The sequence below is a fragment of the Hemicordylus capensis genome, chromosome 3 (assembly GCF_027244095.1).
Source record: "Hemicordylus capensis ecotype Gifberg chromosome 3, rHemCap1.1.pri, whole genome shotgun sequence".
NCBI lineage: Eukaryota > Metazoa > Chordata > Lepidosauria > Squamata > Cordylidae > Hemicordylus > Hemicordylus capensis.
In genome coordinates this window covers 264,693,043-264,713,755 of record NC_069659.1, presented here as the reverse complement: position 1 = coordinate 264,713,755, position 20,713 = coordinate 264,693,043, and the positions used below count along the sequence as shown (strand labels likewise).

At 41.6% G+C, this 20,713-nt stretch overlaps 1 protein-coding gene and 1 long non-coding RNA gene across 8 annotated transcripts in view; both read right to left on the bottom strand.

Annotated features, from left to right (window-relative positions):
* Positions 1 to 1,599: 1,599 nt before the first annotated feature.
* LOC128350095 (uncharacterized) lies at positions 1,600 to 2,350 on the bottom strand. Its single transcript, XR_008319148.1, has 2 exons — positions 2,254 to 2,350; positions 1,600 to 1,917 (listed from the first exon to the last, which is right to left on the bottom strand). It is a non-coding gene; the product is annotated as an uncharacterized LOC128350095 (long non-coding RNA).
* Positions 2,351 to 8,851: 6,501 nt separating this feature from the next.
* FGFR2 (fibroblast growth factor receptor 2) overlaps positions 8,852 to 20,713 on the bottom strand; it is a 179,940-nt gene continuing 168,078 nt past the window's right edge. For all 7 annotated transcript variants that reach the window (XM_053307770.1, XM_053307769.1, XM_053307771.1 and 4 more), the window contains 5 exons: positions 19,244 to 19,366; positions 17,182 to 17,252; positions 15,559 to 15,696; positions 13,359 to 13,464; positions 8,852 to 10,654 (listed from right to left, as the gene is read on the bottom strand). In XM_053307770.1, the coding sequence (XP_053163745.1) occupies positions 10,490 to 10,654; positions 13,359 to 13,464; positions 15,559 to 15,696; positions 17,182 to 17,252; positions 19,244 to 19,366 (603 nt within the window). In that variant the 3' untranslated portion in view covers positions 8,852 to 10,489. The remainder of the gene's footprint in view (positions 10,655 to 13,358; positions 13,465 to 15,558; positions 15,697 to 17,181; positions 17,253 to 19,243; positions 19,367 to 20,713) is intronic.

Below are 20,713 nucleotides of genomic sequence, written 5' to 3'. Positions count from 1 at the left end.
ATCCAGCCTTATGCATGCAGTTGTCTATACAGATGTACATATTTTTGTGTGAATGACTGTACAGCTATTCATTTTAAAAGTGAAGGGCAGGGAAAGCTTAATGAGCAACTCCTCACTTAATTTTTTTTGGGGGGGAGGCACCTTTGGTAGGGAGAAAATTATGTTTTGAGGATTGCTATATGAGTTATTAGGTTTGGCTGGGGAGTTCAGTAAAATGAGAAGGGAATGCCTCAAATGCTTAGGGGGATCTGCACCCCTGGTAATTGTACTGCTGTACATGTCAGCACGTGTGAACATGCATAGAGTTGTGCAGTGCATCCATTGTACACAGAAGCCCTATTCAGACATTATTTCATATGTATGTGCAGACATCTATCTATATATGTTTTTGTATGAATGACTATACGTACATTCACTCAAAAGGTTAACGGGCTTCCTTAAATGCAAGCTACAGGGAGTCAGGATTCAACCGACCTTCCTCCAGATGATTGTGTTTAGCCTCTGTGGTGCACAAGCCACATGCCCACATGACCTGTGCTGTTGGGAGGGATGTTGCGCAGTGCCAAGCAACAGAGGCTGGGACTCATTTTCCTGGCATCCACATATCCCACAAGGCACTGCACAATGCTCATGGTGCCTTGAGGGATTCCCCCATAGGGCAGGTGCTCTAGGCATGGAGCCGAGGAGACACCCGAGCACAGCAGCCAGGTTACAGGAGCATTTGCTCCCTTAACCTCGACTAAGAAGAGGGCAGAGGAGTGGTGTCAGGCTGGGTGAGAATGCACAGATCTCAGCATTCCACATGACCTGGGATTTCTGCTGCTCCAGATTCAGTCTCTCACACTGTGCTCGACACAGGGAGCCCAGGGTGCTCCTGTTCCCTAACATTTTTCTCTCTCCTCCCTGGCATGCATAATATTACTGGTTTTATTTTCATGGATATCTTTGCCACTAACTTGTACTATTATGATTTATACAATCCTAACTGGGCCAGGTGCAGAGCATCTGCACCTCTAATCCTTCCCCATTCCCCTGCCCCCATTGGCCAGCAGGGAGGCTGGAGAGAGAGGCTGAGCCACCCTCTCCCCTGCCCACCCAGCGCCATCGTCTTCTCTCCCCCCCATCACCGGAGGTCCTGCCTTTTGGCCAGCAGGCGAGCCAGAGAGGGAAGCTGCACGCCCTCCCCGCTGCCCTCCTGCCTTTTGGCCAGCAGGTGGTCAGAGAGGGAGGCTGCGCTGCCGTCTCCGCTGCCTGCCCACCCGCTAGATGCCATTTCCCCCCCCCAGCGCTCCTGATTTGGGGGCAGCAGGTGGGCCAGAGCGGGAGGCTGTGCTACCCTCTCTGCCAGCAGCTGCCACCGTCGCCATTTTCTCCCCTGTTCCCATGGCTAATCGGCAGCTGCTCGTGAAATCTCGCAAGAGCTGCCATGCATGGGATTAGCCATGGGTATCAGGGGCGTAACTAGGTTGGAGTGGGCCATGAGACAAGATTCTTAAATGGGCCCCCCCGCCGAGAAATTTTTTAATAATAATAATAATAATTCGATTTCTGTACCGCCCTTCCAAAAATGGCTCAGGACGGTTTACAAAGAGAAAAAGGTGCCTCTTTGCCCAGTTAGCAGGGGACTTTTATTCTGACATTTCTGTCCTCATTCAAAACATACAAAAAACAGATGTACAAAATTGAGCAAATGAGAAGACACTAGAAACACTAATTATTAAAATGGGCCCCTTGCTGCAGATTAGCAAAGGAGACTTTCAACCATGCAGGGTGAGCCTGTGTTTGTTTTCTCAGAATTCTGAACCAATTCAGTAAAGTTTGATTCCAGGAGGTTTTTCACAAGAGGCTTTTAAAGCCCTTTAACACACTTCTCCTCTGGAATGGAGGTGCTGCAGTCACATGTTGGCCAGATTTACCCTAAAGGGAAAAAATATAAAAGCAGAACACATGCGTCACAGTTCTCACTCAGACCTGGGTTGCAAAACAACTTGAACAGAAGTGTATTAATTAATTAATTAATTAATACATAAATAAATTTGTTCCAGAAGTTTTTGTAATTTCCTGCCATGAAACAAGCCACTTATAGGACTTTTTAGAGGGTTTTTTTTAAGCCAGCAAATTTTCCAATCAGTTTTAAATTAAATATTCAGAGACTTCTCAGTCTCTCCCCCCCACCATCAAAGCCCTATGGCAAGCAGATCCCTATATAGGGGGTGGGGGGAGTGTAACCACAAAAAGGAATTCATATTCTACCTGGCAAAGGCTGAGCTGTCTGGCCTGGGAAGAGGGTCTGCTGCAGAAAACTGTAGTGGCCACTCTGACTGCCAGCCTTCTTCCTGGGGCTTGCCAGCCTACTCGAATTCAGGCTTCACGGAGGCCTACACGGAGGCCTCCCTGGAAGCCCCGCCCACCCGCCGATCAGCTGAGAGGCGCCAGGGAGAAAAGCAGCTTTCCTGCTGCTTTGATTTCCGACCAGGACAACAAGCAGGAGAGAGGGCAAACAGGGCAAGTGGCTGAAGGGTCTTGGGGCTGGGCAGGGGGCAATGGGGAGTCATGTGAGGTGTCTCTGGGGGGCCCCTCAAGGCAGTGGGGCCCCGAGACGACTGCCTCCCCCTGCCTAATGGTAGTTACACTCCTGATGGGTATGTCTTAGAGAAATAAATATATAGATAGTTACGCTAAACAGTACCTGAGTTGCTAGCAGCCAGCAGAGAACTCCATGTACATTTGGAAATAAGTAATAAGTGCTGATGCATGATACCCAATGTGATACAAAGTGTTTTGATGACTGAAATCTTAGAAGCTCTACCAGGTATCAGGAGTGGCGGCTCAAGACTTTTGTGCACCTGAGGCAAATGCCAGCCTGTTTGCATGCACCCACCTCCCCCTCCTTCCCTTTTTTTCAAATGGGGAGAGGGCAGGCAAGAGGGCATCTTGCTACCTTGCTGGCACCCAGTAATCTGCTGGCAGAGGTGACTGCCATACCTTCTCCCTTCTTCATACTTGGCAGTGAGTCTAGAAAATAATACTTGGAAAATCAAAATAAACTTGCCCTTTACTACTTTCATATTGGTTGTAATGGGCACAGGTCTACCCTCCTTTTCTATCAGCTAGACAGCATTTAATCTTATACTCACAACCCTCCCAACAATATCCCAAGACCCTACCATAGGAAGATATCTAATGGATAATGGTGCAATACAAAATATCTGTCTTAGGCTAGGTCAAAGATGCTCAATTCAGCCCTTCATCAGATGTTGACCTACAACTCCCATAATCTCCGGCTACTGGCCACTGTGGCTGGGGATTATGAGAATTGTAGTCCAAAAAGAGCTGGTGGGGGTGCTACATTGAGTAGACCTAGTCTAGGTGATTATCTTGGCTAATTTCAGAAAGAGATGGTTTGGTCTATTGGTCTTAACAGAAACCCAGCCAGAGAAAAGCATGTTCTAGTGTTGGACTAGAACTGGGAAGACCCAAATTCAAATTTCCATCCAGTCATGAAACTCACTGGGTGTGTCTCAGACATTCACTTATCTCTCAGTCTAACCTGCATCACAGGAATGTTTTGAGAATAAATGACATAACCATGTACACTATTCGGGGCTTTTCAGAGTGGATAGAAGTGTAAAAATAAATAAATAAATCCGTGATGCTTACTTTTACATCATTTGAAACAGGTATGCCTATTTTAATGAGGCAGCTATTGGAAGGCTCATATCTGGGTACAAATAATGCATTGGGGGAATGAGAACTTAAGTTGATTTGACTTTTATTGACATTTAATTTACTTTTAAGGAGGCATTGGACTGCATGATTTCAGCAGTCCTTGGTGTGGATAAGCAATAACCTTACCGTGTAGAGATGTTCACACGCAAAATGAAGGTGAGTGTTCACAGTAACTGTAAGTTTTCAATCCTATGCACACTTCCTTGGGAGTAAACCCTGTTGAAGTCAGAAAATTTTATTTCTCTGGAAACATGCATAACATCCGTCTGCACAACTTCTCCAAAGTGGAATTAGGCTTGGCTACAGAACTCTCCTTTGATCTTTCAGCCAAAGCCCAAATAAACAACAGTGCCCCAGGAGGCAGCAGGACAAAACAAAACTCTGCCAAATGTTGCTTGCATCCTTGTTTTTAAAAATGTTCTAATTTCCAAATGAAATCACACAAGTTTGGTTTTTCTTCTTTTACCAACATACAAGATACTGCTGGTTATGTTTAATAAGTTTCCTTACTTTGTATTGTCAATTATAAGCAGTAATATATTGATTGCACTAGAATTACTTTATTTTGATGTTATCCCTAATTGAAGATGCTCATTACATACATGGTTCTTTCTCTACAGCAACCGTGTAAGATCAGTTAGACTGATATATGTAAACATATGAAGCTGCCTTATACTGTACTATGCTCATACAGTGAACTTGGTGGTTAATAGGAATTTGAACCTGGATCAGTTATGAAGTTCACTGTCTATTTGGGGCTGCTGATTCTAACGGTATGTGAGATAAATCACAGTACATCCTACTACTAATTTTGAAGACTAACTGTATTGTTCTGTATATGATCAAAATGGTCTTTAAACTGAAGATCTTAGGGCCATCAGTGCAGATTTCCCAAGTGAGTCTTTTTCCAAACCACATTCCCGATTTTGCTTTTATAGGTTCAAGAGGTAGAATCAACAGTACTTTATGACTTTTGTATAAAATGTACTGCATCATATTTGGCTCATGACATATTAATTCCCAGCATGCCATTCTCAGCATAAGACGACACTATTCACTTAACAGGTCTCTGAGTGTATTTACTCTAGTGCCAGAGTGGCAGTCTAAGGGAATGGCAAACAATAGCATAGATGTCACATTCCCAGGTGTTCTCAGTGCAATATTTAGTTTCCAGTTTGTACATCTCTGTGGTAACTGAATTTGGAAAAGGAAGTACTATATTCTACGGAATATAGACCGAAAATGATTAAACTATGCCAGCAAGAAATGTCTAGACGAAATATTGTAGCTTGGCTACCAGCTTCTTTGAAATTAAGGCATGGTTCTTGGCAGAATGGGTTTTTCCATAAGTTCTTACTTCTTGTTGCTCAAAAGAAGTTTGACTCACCGGTTTCATTTTTAAAAGGGGGCATCTGAAATAGGACATTTTTTCTCTGCTGCTTGTCACTGCTCTAGTCCCTTCATATCATCAAGATAAAAAAACAAACTAACCATCAGCTCTAGAGAGCATGGAAATAATCTCTGAAGTATTCCAGTGTGAAATATTCTATTCACAAGCCTTATTCAAACATTATGTTGTACATATATACAGAGGTCTGGAAGTTACCCCTGCTAACTTGGCAAAGAGGCACCTTTTAACGTGGTGATTCTCTTTATTTAGCAGGAGGAGAGTAACTGGCCCTATCCACCCCCAGCACAGTACTTCCAGTGACTGTTGCTGGTGTCTATCTTATGTTTCTTTTTAGATTGTGAGCCCTTTGGAGACAGGGATCCATCTTATTTATTTGTTATTTCTCTGTGTAAACCTCCCTGAGCCATTTTTGGAAGGGCGGTATAGAAATCGAATGAATGAATGAATGAATGAATGAATGAATGAATGTATAGGCTTTAAAAGAGGCTCAAAGTCATGGAGGACATCAATGGCCACTAGTCTGGTGGCTATAGGTCACCTTCAATCTCAGAGGCAAGATGCCACTAAATTCCAGTTGCAGGGGAGCAATGGCAGGGGCTGAGTCAAGTCCTCATCCCCTGCCTGTGGGCTTCTCGGAGGCATCTGATGGGCAGGATGCTGGACTAGATGATCCTTGAGCCTAATCCAGCAGGGCTGCTATGTTCACATACATGTTTTTATGTGAATGTCTGTACATGCGTTTTCTTTTAAAGCAATTACAGGCCCCCTCAAATCTAGAGTACAGATAGGAACGGTACCACTGTGTGTGCTCTGAACAAAGGGCCAGTTGGAATGATACTACATCTGCCCAGGCTGTCACACACTGTAAGAATGTTCTTCTCTCCTGGTGCACCCAAGTACCTTTCCCTAAATTCATGGGGGTGCAGTTCATCTGAATAATTCCTCTACACATAAAAGAAATATTAGTAAACTAGCACAGGTGACCCTGCATATTGGGAAACGGGGAAGGACATGCACACCCGTGAGGTGTACATGTAATCGCTTGTGGTGGGCTGGCCAAAATATCTTCTGAATTGGCTCATAATGTATGAGTTAGCTGTACATGTGTACAGGATCTGTATGTATGAACATGCTACACAGATTTCACATGCATTTAACACAACGTGTTCAGGTTTAATTGGGAACAGGGCTAATGTCTTTAGTACTATGTCATCTATTTCGTTGCTGTTGGGGTAGTCCCTTGGTTTTTGTACTGTCTCTAAATTTTGTCCTTCCCTTTTGCTTATCATGAATGTTCCTAATAGTCAAGAGCAAAGTTCCAGATAGAACCAAAATATTTCATTTCTGCAAACCAGCTGCATATTGCAAGTGGGAGTCAATATCAACAGAACTATACTTAAGCACATTCATCACCAGTCTTGAGAGGAAAATGTTGGCTGAGATGTAGGGCTTACCATTAGGGGGTGTGTACACAATGCATGTGGAAATAAGGCCAATTTGCTTACCAGGTCCACCTGAGCTGTTTGAGGGGGTTTTCCCTTTGGTGTTTTGCAAACCTCCATATGCATACAGCTTCCACTTGCAAAACAGCTGCATATTTATTTATTATTTATAAATAAATAAATAAATAAATAAATAAATAAACAAACAGCCGGTAGCCTAAAGTGAAATATTTCATACTAAGTTCCTATACAATATGAACTTTATTCTCAATTCCTTGTTTCTAGAAGCAGAGCCTTCTGTTCCTACACAAAACCAATGGTAAACTGCATCACCAATACCAGATTTTAGGCACTGTGGTGCGTTTCCAAGCCACTTAACAGATGGTTGCTGCTCTGTACTTCTGACAGCACCAATCACCTCTTCAAAGCTGCAGAGTCTGAGTTCATCCATTCACCAGTCCAAGCAAAAGATAACCTGCACTCTCAAAGCTGAGAGCTGACAATAGTCCATGTATTTATTTGTTGATTTCTATATCACCTTTCATAAATTTATCCCAAGTTGATTTATATAAGTTAAAATACAATAAATCCATAAAAGCCACAATAAAAGAACATTAAAACAATACAAATGATTGAGAAAACAGCATAGGAACCATAGAACAAAGACAAAAGTAGCAGAACAGAGAAACCAGGTGTCCCTAAGGAGCAAATGCCTGGATGAACAAGGTGTTTTGTTGCTTTTTGAAGGCAGCCAAGAAGATCAGGGAATGGACATCCACCAAGATAGCATTCCAAAGCTAGTAGGCAGAAACAGAGAAGGTCCTGTGTAGGGCAACATGTCCGTGTCAGCACATGGAACAAAGCTCCTCCCTATGACCTTGTTGACTGGGCAGAACTATGTGGGAGCAGGTGGTCCTTCCAAGTATCCAGGTCTCAAACTATTAAGGGCTTTAAAGGTAATCACCACCACCTTGAATTGGATCCAGAAACAAATTGGCAACTAATGCAGCTCTTTCAAAGTGGGCATGATATGCTCCCAGTGAGCAGCTCCGGACAGAACCCATTTTGCACCAGCGGAAGTTCTGAATATTCTTCAAGGCCAGCTCCATGTAGAGTGTGTAACATGAGATGACTAAGACATGGGTAACTGTAGCCAGATCTGCTGTCTCAAGAAAAGGGTGTAAAGGCATCCCTGACTACGACCACCATCTGAGCATCCAAAAGCTGAGCTGGGTCCAGCAGTGCCTCCAAGCTCCACACCGGCTATTTCAAGGGTCATGTATCCAATTCAGAGCTGTTTGAATCCTCTCAACCTGATAGGCTCTCCTACAGACCAACAGCACCTTCGTCCTGTCTGGATCCAATTGCCATTTGCTAGCCCACATCCCATCCATCACAACCCTGACCCCTGGTTCAGTATTCCTCACCTTTGTAGGATCAGATGACAAAGTGAAATAAAACTAAGAGTCATCTGCATACTGATGACCCTACAGCCCAAACCCCCTGATGACCTCTCCCAGCAGTTTCATATAGATGCTAAACACCCTCCATGCATTCACTGAATGTGTGAATTGACCCCAATGTCCATCCATTCAGTAGAACAATGTGGAAAGGGCATCTTTACAGATCTTCACCTGATTGTGCAGGGTTCCAAACTGCATGAAGTGCATACCATGTAGACTCTTATTTCAAACCTTTCATGAAATATGCTGAGACTGGGGAGCAGAACCAGCAAGTATGCTGATATCAGTGCTGGGCCAACAGGTATGTCCATCTCCACACATTCAATGAATGTATGGAAGAGTAACTTGTGAAAAGGACATATTCGGGTTTGCTGCTGAACTCAGTCTGCTGCTGGGAACTGATACTGCAGCTCTAAGTGCTGAAATCATTAACACAACTCTGGGAACCAGAGGTACAGGGTACAGGTACAATACCCTTTTACAGTTTCAGTGTCTGGACCTGATAACGTAGCTCCACTGCATAGACAGCACCAGAACCCACACTCATCACCATGGTTTCTCATCCAGCACAGAAGCCTGCTTTACCTTAATTAATGGATGCAACACCTCAAGTGTCCCCCTCCCTTCAAACCCTACTGAAATAAACTGGAGTTGCATTGAACAGTATTTGATGGGGGGGCACATATAAACCACCATCATGCACTATATAAGGGCTTGCTGAGACAACCTAATTCAATTTTTTATCAATAAAATATTTGATTATAAAGAGACCCTGTAAACTATTCTATAAGACTCAAATCATCAAAAAAAGAGATACGTGACATTTATTTCGTAATGTTAACATTAATATCTGTAGAAAGATTTTTATTGTCAGTACAAAAAAATTAATACTTTTGCCCCTCCCCCATTTTTAAATATGTAAAGTCAGTACGAATTGCATTCATATTGCATGGCTACACCAGTCTGAATGATGGTTTGAAGGTGAACACATAACACTTTTCTGAAAGGCAAGCTTATGCCTGGCACTATGGAATGACTTGGAAAGCTGTGTTGGAATTAGAACAGTATCACCCCTTTAAAAGATGGCAGAATTCCAATGAGAATTTCTATAATTGCCACTATGACAACCCCAGCTCTCTCATTAAGGGCAGTAACAGTTCCAGAGAATCCTTGAAAGCTAGATAAAAATGTCTTGTTAGCATTATTGAAAATTCATTGAACAGTGTTGGCCAATCTGATGTATTACAGTAAGGAGTAAATACTGAGATTTAGGGCGTTTTGAATTGTAGCACGCATTTAAGCAAGTTAGAATCTTTCCTCACTTCAGAAGCCTATGGAATCTCTTTTCTATTGCCACTGAATGTGGGTGCTTTGCATTGAGCAGGTCCAGCAAAATGAATAGGAATTGCCCAGAAAGAGTGCTTTATAGATGGCTAAATATTAGTGTTCTGCCCCTTGAGGGTTCTAATGTGTGATAATCAAAATAGCTGTATGACTGAAGAGACAGGGAGCAACATGCTTTCTTGTTAAAGGACACTTTTTTTTTATTCATGAGAGTTTTGGTTTTAGTTAGAGCAGTAACCTCTCATTGAACTTTAAAAACCCAAATTAATCAAAACTTTAATTCCCAATATTAGTTATATACTGTAAATATTTCTCTCTTAAAAAAAAAAAATCTGACAACTAGTAATGTTCGAGCAATATATCAACTAGTTCTCTGTGCTGCCTGCATAGAAATGCCATTTAAATTACAAAATAACACAATCCGATAAACGATTAATTGTTTTGTACATTACCAATTAATTAATAAATTAATGATATACCATTTTCCCTGAAAGCAAGGTATTTTCCACCTCTGTATGGTGAAATTTTTATTTTTTAGAAAAGTCTGTGTGTATGAACAATTACAAGTCGCTGGTTTGTTTTTTTAACGAAAGACTAATTTGCTTGGTAAAGTGGGACATCCATTTTTTTAAAATCAATACAAAAAATAATTCATTGTAAATATATAATATATATTTATACATATTTGATTATATTTACATACATCCAGCACCTATATACTGCATTTGTGCTCTGTAATTGTGTGTCAACATATATTTTCTCCAAATATTACAAAATAAACAAGGAAGGCTGACCCAGTGTTTGCCTCAAGTTCCAACTGGTCCATCAAATGTCAAAAACCTGTCCAGGCCCAAGCTGTAATCCGGCAACTTGTGTCCACATGTGGCCCATAAAATTCTTCTGAAAATTGTTTGGAGGTCCAAAGTACAAAATTATTTCTGTGTGTGCAGAGCACATTTTCCAATTTTTTGTTTTGTTTTGGTCCCTACATTTCATATGTACAAACAAAAACCACGTGTGCCTGAAGAAAGATTCTCTTCACATGGTGGGTAGAAAGACATTCTTGGTTCCTTATTCCTTTATATAATAAAAGGTTATTTTCATGTTTTAACACTGCCATTTATGTGTTGGTACTTAGGAAGGCAAGGTTCATAAGGCATTGGATCAGGAGAAAAAACAGAGTCGTCGCCTGAAGAACAAGAACTCCTAGTGTCAGGGTAGCTAGGTGAATATTGTTCCAATGGTCCACTGAGCTCTAGATATTCCTGTAAAACAACCCCAAAACAACCATGTAAATATGGGCCACATTACTTTATGATTTCACTGTGACATTTGCTACATATACGTTTCATAGATAAGAAAAAAGTATCCTGAGAGCATCCACATTGATAAAGATGAGTCATTTTTAGAACAGACTGTCTTACACAACTCATAAAAACCAGAAGTCATGAGAAGAGTGTAAAAAAAGAGCAACAAAGGACTTCTGAGGCAGACGTGTCAGTTCCAACATCAATTTTAGCCATAGCAGTTGAAACGTATACATAAGCCACATCAAAAGCAAGCTTTTTGCTTAGAATAAAAATGAAATTTTACCCTACATAGAACTATTTTTGTCCAGCACATGGAAATGATTTGCAAAGATTCATTCCAAGTTCCATTTAAGTTCAAGTTGACTATTTTGTATTTTATATCGTATTTCAATGTTACTATACACAAACATCTTTTGAACTTAGCACCTCAAATATTATTAAACTAATAAATGACTTTCCTGCAGCACACTATATGTTTGCTCACTATATCAATTTGAATCACTATTTGTGCACCAATAATCTGTACAATCAACTTGGCAGTACTGCTGTGTAAGCCCTATTGAAATCAATGGAAGTCGTGTAAAGTCTGATAGTGCTCTTGGGCAGGTCCTGTTCATTTCAATGGTTGTTGCCCAAGACAACTTCCCCATAGGTTGTGCCCACTGCTTTTTAATGGACCATGAAAAAAGGGCCTTTATTAGAGTAGTATCAGCTGAATTCAAAGCTAGGGCTAAAGAAGTTCTAGAAACAACTGTTTTGGCAGGAGAATAAAGTTCTTTTCTCCTTGAAATGCTTCTCTTTCAACTTCTGCAGAGCAGCTGTATTCATTTAAATGCAATTTCTTCTTTTTCTAAACCACATTATGATTATAAGATGAGAAAAATCAATTAAATAAACCTGGGTTTTACAAATTTCCCGATTAACTCTACAAAATAAAGAATGCTCCCCTAGGAAGACAATGATGATGAATTCAGTGTAAAATAAACAGGAATGCGACACGCAGCCAAAAAAAAAAAAAAAACCCCAACAAAAAACAGTCAGAGGACACTTTTGATCTAACATTACTTCCATATCTCATAAGAATTTTTCATGTCTGGTGTCTGTGATCTCTGTGTCTATCCAGAGACAGACACAATATGTATCTATCTATGTGCACAGGGTAAAATGGTGGTGCCTCTATCATCAAGAACAAATCTCTATTGACTTCAAAAGAAGTTATCATTTCCTCAATATAAATTAGCATGACAGCTTTTAGGAACATGATAGAACATGAAATTTCTGGCAGAAATGGAGAGAGGAAGCTATTAAAACACCCAAATATAGAGTATAACCATGTGATTAAAGTAGATTCAACCAATCTATATATCACTCAGGGGCTATTCATATCATCAAAAATTATCTACTAATCTTATAGAGTTTTCTGTGATTAAAAAAAAGTAACACTAGGATTTGGGGAAGCCTTTACTGTGGGTTCACATAGCTCATCTTTCATGTCACATTTTAGCATGTCTTTCCTTTAGAAGGGAAAGTGGCATACAAAAGTGGCAATGTAAATTAGTACAAATGTGTTATATTTCTGAAGTAAGCATCAGCAAGTGTGGAGAAACCACACTTCAAATGAAATGAGTATGAGAGTCTTATCACTTGTGGCCATCTACTTTGACCCCCAAATACTTTTTTCCAACCACAATAGTTAACTAAGCCTGGGGTTGTAACCAGACTCCAATGAATCTACATACCTTCATATCTAAAAACCAATTTAGGACATTCTGCTCCCTCTTTAGTACAACCAAGAAATACAGTCCAAGCTGCAGAGAAGCTGGCTTGATTGTCAGTAGCTGGCATCATCATGGGCAGCCAAAAGGTTTAGTGCCTCCCCTACACCACCCCTTCTGTTGTGGTATTGTGCATTCCTTTATACAATCACAAAAGTTGTAATTCATTCCTATGGAGAACAGTAAATTGCTGCCCTTGGGAACACTTTTATAAAGGACACAAAAGTAGGGGCACATTTGTGAAGACAAACCATGCATCCTGCTCTTAGAACTATGTGGTTTGTCTCTGAAGGCAAGTACAGGGTACCAGTGTAAAGACTCCTAAAGGCCCTTGCAATATGCAAGCTCTCCCATGGCATATACGACATCCAGAAAGGGATAAAGGGACCCCTCCCCATCTCAATGGTCCCTTGAAAGAATACTTAATTTATTTGTTGGTTGGAAATCTGGTGTGCTGCTTTCACAATGTTGCTGTATCTTGGCTTCCTCCTAGAGCGGAGAGCCAAACTGAATTCGTAAAACAAAAAGACCATGAACTTTAATATTCTCCCACATAAGCCTTTAATTCCTTACCCTCACAGACATATCTTAGCCAACTGCCTCGCTCTCACTCTTTTACAGGTTTCTATGTTTTATGAGGTTTTACGATGAGGAATTACATGTACTCTGATTTAAATATGTGTATTGGTTTTGTATGCATTCAGGTGTGCCAGTTATATTTTAAAGGTAAAACTGTACTTTTATAAAGTTTAACTGTGAGTGTTTGCAGTGAAACTAAGATATGTAACTGTTAGGGACATCAGTGTTTCATATTGTCATTAATTATATTTACCACACAAGCCATTCAGTCTAAATGATAACTGAAGACGAGGTACTTTACTCACCTCATTAGTTGTAAGAGTGAGGATTCGATCCAAATCTTCCACAAGCTGCTTAAAAGTAGGTCTCTGAGAAGGTACTGCATGCCAACAATCTCTCATCATCATGTAGCTGTGGAAACCAGCATTTCACTGTGTTAATTAACTCAATGTGTCTATGACATGCAACTTCTATATTCACAGTACTTCTCGGCTGTTCAGCTAAAAGTCAGGGTGTATTCGAATCTACTCATTGGAGTACAATTTATTTGAGACAACATTCCTTCGGACTAGGGTATTTGGGGTGAATTGTGGTAGTTCTCATTTCCAACATGGCTTTGTACTTTACTATAACTATTAGCAACTTTATAATTAGGAACATAGGAAGCTGTCTTATACTGAGTCAGACCATTGGTCCATCTAACTCAGTATTGTCTACACAGACTGGCAGCAGCTTCTCCAAGGTTACAGGCAGGAGTCTCTCTTAGTCCTATCTTAGGAGATGCCAGGGAGGGAATTTGGAACCTCTCCATGCAAGCATGCAGGTGCTCTTCCCAGAGCACCCCCATCTCCTAAGGGAAATATCTTACAGTGCCCACATGTAGTCTCCCATTCAAATGCAAACCAGGCTGGATCCTGCTTAGCAAAAGGGACAATTCATGCTCACTACCACAAGACCAGCTCTCTTCCCTTAATAATATATTCTTATTAATAAACAGTACTAATGATGATCAAGCTTAGAGGGAAAAATTAAATAAGAAGTTGGACAATAGGCGTGTGTCCGAACCGGTCCGGCGGCCATTCTATAGAATGGCCGAACTGCCGGACCGGTTCTGCCCTGGTTGGTCCGGGTCCGGGTGGGGGGGGTATTGCTTTAAGGGCGGGAGGGCTTGTTTACCCCTCCCGCGCCTCTTTGCCCCCGCCAGTGGCCGTAATCTACTGTAAAATTGGGGCGCTGGAAACCAGCCGCCCCTTCCGCCCCCCCCCCGCGAGCAAATTAGAGATAAAAAAGGCTACTGCCTACAAGGAAAGGCTACTGCCGCCCTGCCGGAGGCCCGGTCTACCTGGCTTCTTCCCGGCGGGTAGACCGGGCCTCCGGCAAAAGCTCTATAGGATAAAGAGCTCTAGTGCGCGTGCGCACGCGCCCAAGGCCCCAGTTGGGCCGGAGGCTTCGATAAGAGAGGAGCTCTGTTCGCGAGCTCCTCTCTAACTTCTTCTAACTTGGTGAGCACTCGTGGGGGGGTGGCGGGTGGCAGGTGGGGGGGCGGCAGGGCGGCAGTAGCCTTTCCTTGTAGGCAGTAGCCTTTTTTATCTCTAATTTGCTCGCGGGGGGGGCGCGGCGGAAGCGGCGGCTGGGGCGGCTGGTTTCCAGCGCCCCAATTTTACAGTAGATTACGGCCACTGGCGGGGGCAAAGAGGCGCGGGAGGGGTAAACAAGCCCTCCCCGCCCTAAAAGATAGGCTCCCCTTTGGTGCTGGTCCGGACTGCTCCGGACCATGCACATCACTATTGGACAACTATCAATCAATAGAAACCCAAGTATCAGGGCCCCAGGTGAAGTAGGTGGAGGAGTGTCAAAGCCAGGCTTTGTCTGGGGCACGGCTGATCCCTAGGCTGGCCCTGACTATTGCTTAAATGTGTTAAAGCCTATGAGGCTGTTCTCACGAGCTATCAGGTGGGTGGGCAGGGGAAAGGCTTTGCAAACCTTGTGTTTCCCCCAGCTGAGCATTCTTAGACTGGTGAAATGTGCCCTTAACCTTGGTTAAGAGCCATGTTTTGGCGTTGGGTTTGGCAGTTCTCAAGGGCAGCCAAGCCCAGACTTGGCTGCTCATGAAAACAGCCTTTCATGGATCAGGGACAGGCAACATTGAACAAAATTTAAACTTGAAGACTTCGAGTTTTCTACTCCATTACGTAGAGGTTAGGTCAAGTTTAAATGCACCTAAACCAAAATTTAATTTGAGGTGTGTTTTCATCAAGTTAACATGTTACTTAATTAAAACTGTCATAATTTGGACACTTCTTATTAACCATTCTAAAGTTGTCCCTTTTAAAAAAATATGCATCACAACACACAGCCACTGGGACAAAGAAAAGGGTGGGGGGTAGCATTCTGTGAATGAGTATATAGCCAGCATTGTTGAAATCAATGACACCTGTCCCAGGAAACCTGTATCATACTGCTATACCCTGCCCATTCCATAGCCCAGTAAGAAAGAGTTCTTACAGTTCATTGGTGCAATTGGCAGGCTTGTCCATTCTGTGCCCCTCTTTGAGTAGTTTGAAAAGCTCTTCCACTGGAATTCCTGGGTACGGTGACCCTCCTAAAGTGAAGATCTCCCACATTAGCACACCAAATGACCATCTGAGGAATACAAAAAGGAGAAAATTTAGGCAAACCAGATTTACCAAGAACAGCAATGATAAATCTAAATCGACCTGCACAAACCACAGGTACTTCCAACCTCACCAGTTTATTTGTTCACATAAAAGGACACACATTTATTGGCCACATGGCGCTTTCCCCGTTTCAAGCTGCAGCTTCATGTATGCAGTGACAGATGTCATTACCTGACCTAAGCATTTCTCACACATCCTATGAGAAACAACAATTTCCCCGTGGTTGATGAAAAGCATCACAGCAAATCTGGGCCTGTACACTGCCTGGGAGCCATATATAAATGGCTCTAAGTGCCTAATAATAATACATATGTTATATTACTGGAAAAATAGACTCAAAAATGAATAAGGGCTGGCAGAATTTGTCCTAGATATATGCAAGCATATAGATCACAATCTTGACCACATTTGTCTGCAAGTAAATCACTCTAGTTTACTCAGCTATTCAGGATAGGTAGGACAAAGATATCTGGATATTGTTTGGTTCTAATATTACTCTTTTTCATGGATTTTAGAAGCTGTTGTGTTATAATTATACAAGTCTGATAGGTGAGAAGTGATTCAGGATAGACTGTAATCATGAAGGAGGCAGAATACACATCAGACATTTGCATAGGATGCTGAAATATGATGGTGGGAAGATATTACTGAGGATTATGTATACGCTATGTGTAAGAGCCTACAAAATTTTCTTGCCCCAAAGAAACATACTTTAAGTAACCAAGTTAACTATACATTTTGAAAAATAACAGCAGCCTTTTAGGCTTCACAACTGAAGAAGGAGAAACTCCAGTATACTTTGGATCAGAAGATGCTCCCAGTTAAACCATTTAAAATGATGCTTAGGAGATGCAAATCTGTAAAAAGATTCAAGGACTTCCGCACTGACAAAGGAAGCCAACATTTTCCACCTTTCATGTGCTTTGAAGCCAGCCAGATTAGTGACACAGCACTGGTTTGCAGTCTTCCAGAAAATCCTCACTTTCTAAAGCCAGCTTGTATGCTTTCTGTGACTGGGGAATGAAACAGCAACCACGAGTTTCAGAAAGGCAAGGAGAGGAGAAAATAAACAAAAATCTAGCAGACCCATAAGCAAGATCCACAATGCTACTAAGAAAATGAGTCTATGAAATAGGAATGATGTTGAAAATAGCCACAGTTTCCGTTGGTTACAAAAACTAATACAATAAATGGAAAGAACACTTTAACAAATGAGAAAAGTGTTAAAGGACAACAAGAAAACCGATTGCAACTTTTTAGCCAGCCAGAATAAAGATGTCTACCTTGCACTACCTTAATTTCCTGTGATGGATCAACGTTCGAGAGAAAGGTTGTGAGACAAACGTTAGTCTGCTGAATATATTTCTATTACATATAATTCTGTTTCCCTGGAAGAAGCTGTAGATTAATTATGGAAGATAAAGGAAGGTTCGAAAATCAAGTTACTTACACATCACTTTGATGTGTGTAAACTCTGTCAAATAGAGCTTCTGGTGCCATCCACTTTACAGGCAGTCGGCCCTACTCGTAAAATAGAAAAGCAAAACTGGGTTAAGAAAAGGCCTACCATTCACTCCTCAATTTCAACAATGAATTTGGTAAAGAGCCCCTGGTGGCACAGTGGTAAAACTGCCGCCCTGTAACCAGGAGGTTACAAGTTCGATCCTGACCAGGGGCTCAAGGTTGACTCAGCCTTCCATCCTTCTGAGGTCGGTAAAATGAGTACCCAGAATGTTGGGGGCAATATGCTAAAATCATTGTAAACCACTTAGAGAGCTCCGGCTATAGAGCGGTATATAAATGTAAGTGTTATTGCTATTGCTAAATATTAATTCAAACTGCTATATTAAAAGTACAATGGTAAATCAATACTTCATTTTCTGTAATATAATGAAGTAAGTTTCCTTTTATTAGGTCTCTTGGCTCTTTGATACAGCTGTAATTCTTATTAACTTCTACTGAATCATTATTAGGATTGAAGGGATCAAAAGGTCATCAACACAAATCCCCACCCATCCCAAGGCACAGTTCTCCAAACATCAGCCTTGCATAGCACTCACCTAGATGAGAGAGTTTTAATTGTGTAATTCAAATATACACAGAAGGAAGGAAATAATAATTTGAGAAAAGACTGCCCTTGGCCTTGGAAGAGGAGAATGTCTTTACATAGAATGCCACCAGCCAGACACTCAGAATCTATTTCAGTCCTGGATGTCCATAAATATTTTCAACTTAGCAGGACCAGCAGAAATGCAGTGTTCTAAATGACCCAGCACGGCCTTATCGAATGATGAACCAGAGATATTTGGGTGGGGGGGAGACCCACTGCTGCAGCAGTAGCCATCCAGGGAAGCCCTCTCCTTCATGCTCAAGGGGAGGAGATTTGAAACTTCTGCTTCTCATTTGCAGCAAACCACAGCTGGCCATTTTGTCCAAATGCAGCAAACTATGAACTGACTCCAAACGGTATTGTCCAAATGGCTGCCCAACTGTGTGAGAGGAAGTGTGTACACTTCATTTCCCCAGTATGTCATTCTGTCCTTGCATGTGAGGACTGAATCTCTGAAGCACCCCGATCACATGGTTAAAATTCAGTTTGAACAAAATATTTTAACTGCATGACCAGGGTCAGTTCAGATGGTCCCTCTCTTATGTGACTATGTGAGGATGAAAAGGCTAGGTATGAAAAGGCTAGGGACCAGTTTCCCCCAAACCGGCCAAAACAAACCAGGTTTGCACGAACCAGGATGCCAAGCCAGGATCAAAGTGTACTTTGTGGATGAGCCTGACAAAATATGGTTCATGTTGCATGAAGAAAGAGGGAAGGAGAGGGGGGATCATGTTAGCACAAGACACCCTAAGGTTTTTGTTCATAATGACAAACCATGGATTACCATTACTTCCAAACTGAGCCAGTTCAATCTTCAACTTAGGCCGCATGATGCAGCATTATTCTGTGTCAAACAGATACTACTTTTTTGATTGTTATAAGCATCTGCCCATAGGAAGGTCATACAGTGTAAATAAGGAGCATTTATATTTTAACCAATGGATTGTCAAGTACATCATAAAACATCTACTGACTCCAAACTGAGTTGTGGGTAATAAAAAGCCTCTGCAAACTAAAACCAAATGCTAGTAATTACATAATGGATGCATTTCACAAAATCATCCATTGATTACAAAAAGGCACAGTTATATTTATATTCAGTATCTCGCTAACAGTAAAAGAATGTGCTACGAGTTTCATGGAGACTATAAAAAGCAAACGCTAAACCTTATCCTTTAGAAAGCATCATGTAACACGTACTCTCCCAAGCTGTGTAAGCAGATAACCTTCCTTTCCTAGTAAAAAGGGGTTAGGAATCCTTACACACTTGCCTATTATTTTCATTTCTTTGATTAAAAGTTAGGCTGCTGTACAAGAAGTCCATTAGGAATACATTTGCCATACTTAAATGCACCACTGAAAGAAGATACTGGATCAAGTGATAAGACTGCCATCCACTTACATTAGTAGTCTTTTTATAATAATCTATATTGTTGATGTCTCTGGCCAACCCAAAGTCAGCTATTTTCATGACGTTGTTTTCAGTTACCAAAACATTCCTCGCTGCTAAATCTCGATGGATGCACTGAAAAGGAAAAATTAAAATATAAATTTGCAGAAATTAATGCACACCAGCCACTTGTAACCTGATTCTCAGTTACTAAAAACAGCTAGTTACCTAAATGAACACAGCTTCACTCAGTTATATTCATACCTGTGTAATCCAATGTAAAAAAAGCACTCATCTTGAATTTTGTCACCATGCTCTGGACAATTAAGATACAGAATAATTGCCATTCTTCAAATGATTTAAGGTTTCACAGTGGGTGGCTTCACACCACATAGTGGTGAGTACAGTTCTGCCAACTGCTAGCTTGACCATGCATTCCCAGCACAAGCTGCAAGTTTATCATATTTTCATGAAGTCTGAACCCACCAACTGTGGGTTGCCGAAGAGCACTTCCTTCCACCACCCAGTGCTTGCTTGCAGGGAAGTGGTGGTTGGTGGAACCAGACTTGCCATGTCATGTGAAGCCACCGAGTATGTCCATGGGCTTTCCATTTGCTGCACATGCTAATGTTTCATTTCTCACGAGCACAGGATGCCCCTGAACAGGAAGCGTTCTGGAACACAGCCACTGCAGGGATGACAGACCTGATTCAATAACCATTGGCCATGCTGTAGCTACAGGACAACCAGCTGTATTTGCCAGTTTCCAGGCCCACAAACGGCTGTATGTATAGAATCACATTCATGTGTAGGGCTCAGCATAGAGCATCAGTCAGCTGATGCTTAAAAAGTAACATTTGTGGCAATACACTGAATCCCACCCATATCAGGAAGCAGACACATATTATGCCCAACTGACCAGAGACTGGAAGCCAGTATGTGCAGGATTTTCAAAATTTACTACATGCCCAGTGCTCATGTGAACCGATCAACAGTCATTGGACAATACATGAATAGATGTATCAATAGAAGGTAGTCAGTGGATATCCAGTTCTAGAAACATACAATTATACAGTGATTAGGGAACAGAACACGAGGATAATCTGGTTTAACAATACAATGCAATCTGTACTGAAACCATATCTGTTAGGAGACAATCGACATGTCAGAGCAAGGGTAGGCAACCTCGGTTCTCCAGCTTTATGTGGCTGGGGGATTTATGGGGATGAATTTATTGTGGCTGGGGATGATAGGACTTGTAGTTCAACAACATCAGGAGAGCCAAGGTTGCCTACCCCTGTGTTAGGGCTTCATAGGAAAATGATTGTACAATCCTAAAAGTTCCTAAGTAATGTGTGCCAACCGTTTAAAAGAGGGGGGGGGGATCAACATTTTTTTCTCAGAACCAATACTCCTGCCCCTTCTTTGATTATTATCTCTTTCCACTGAAACACAGACTATTGTTTGCAGCGGTAGCAAATA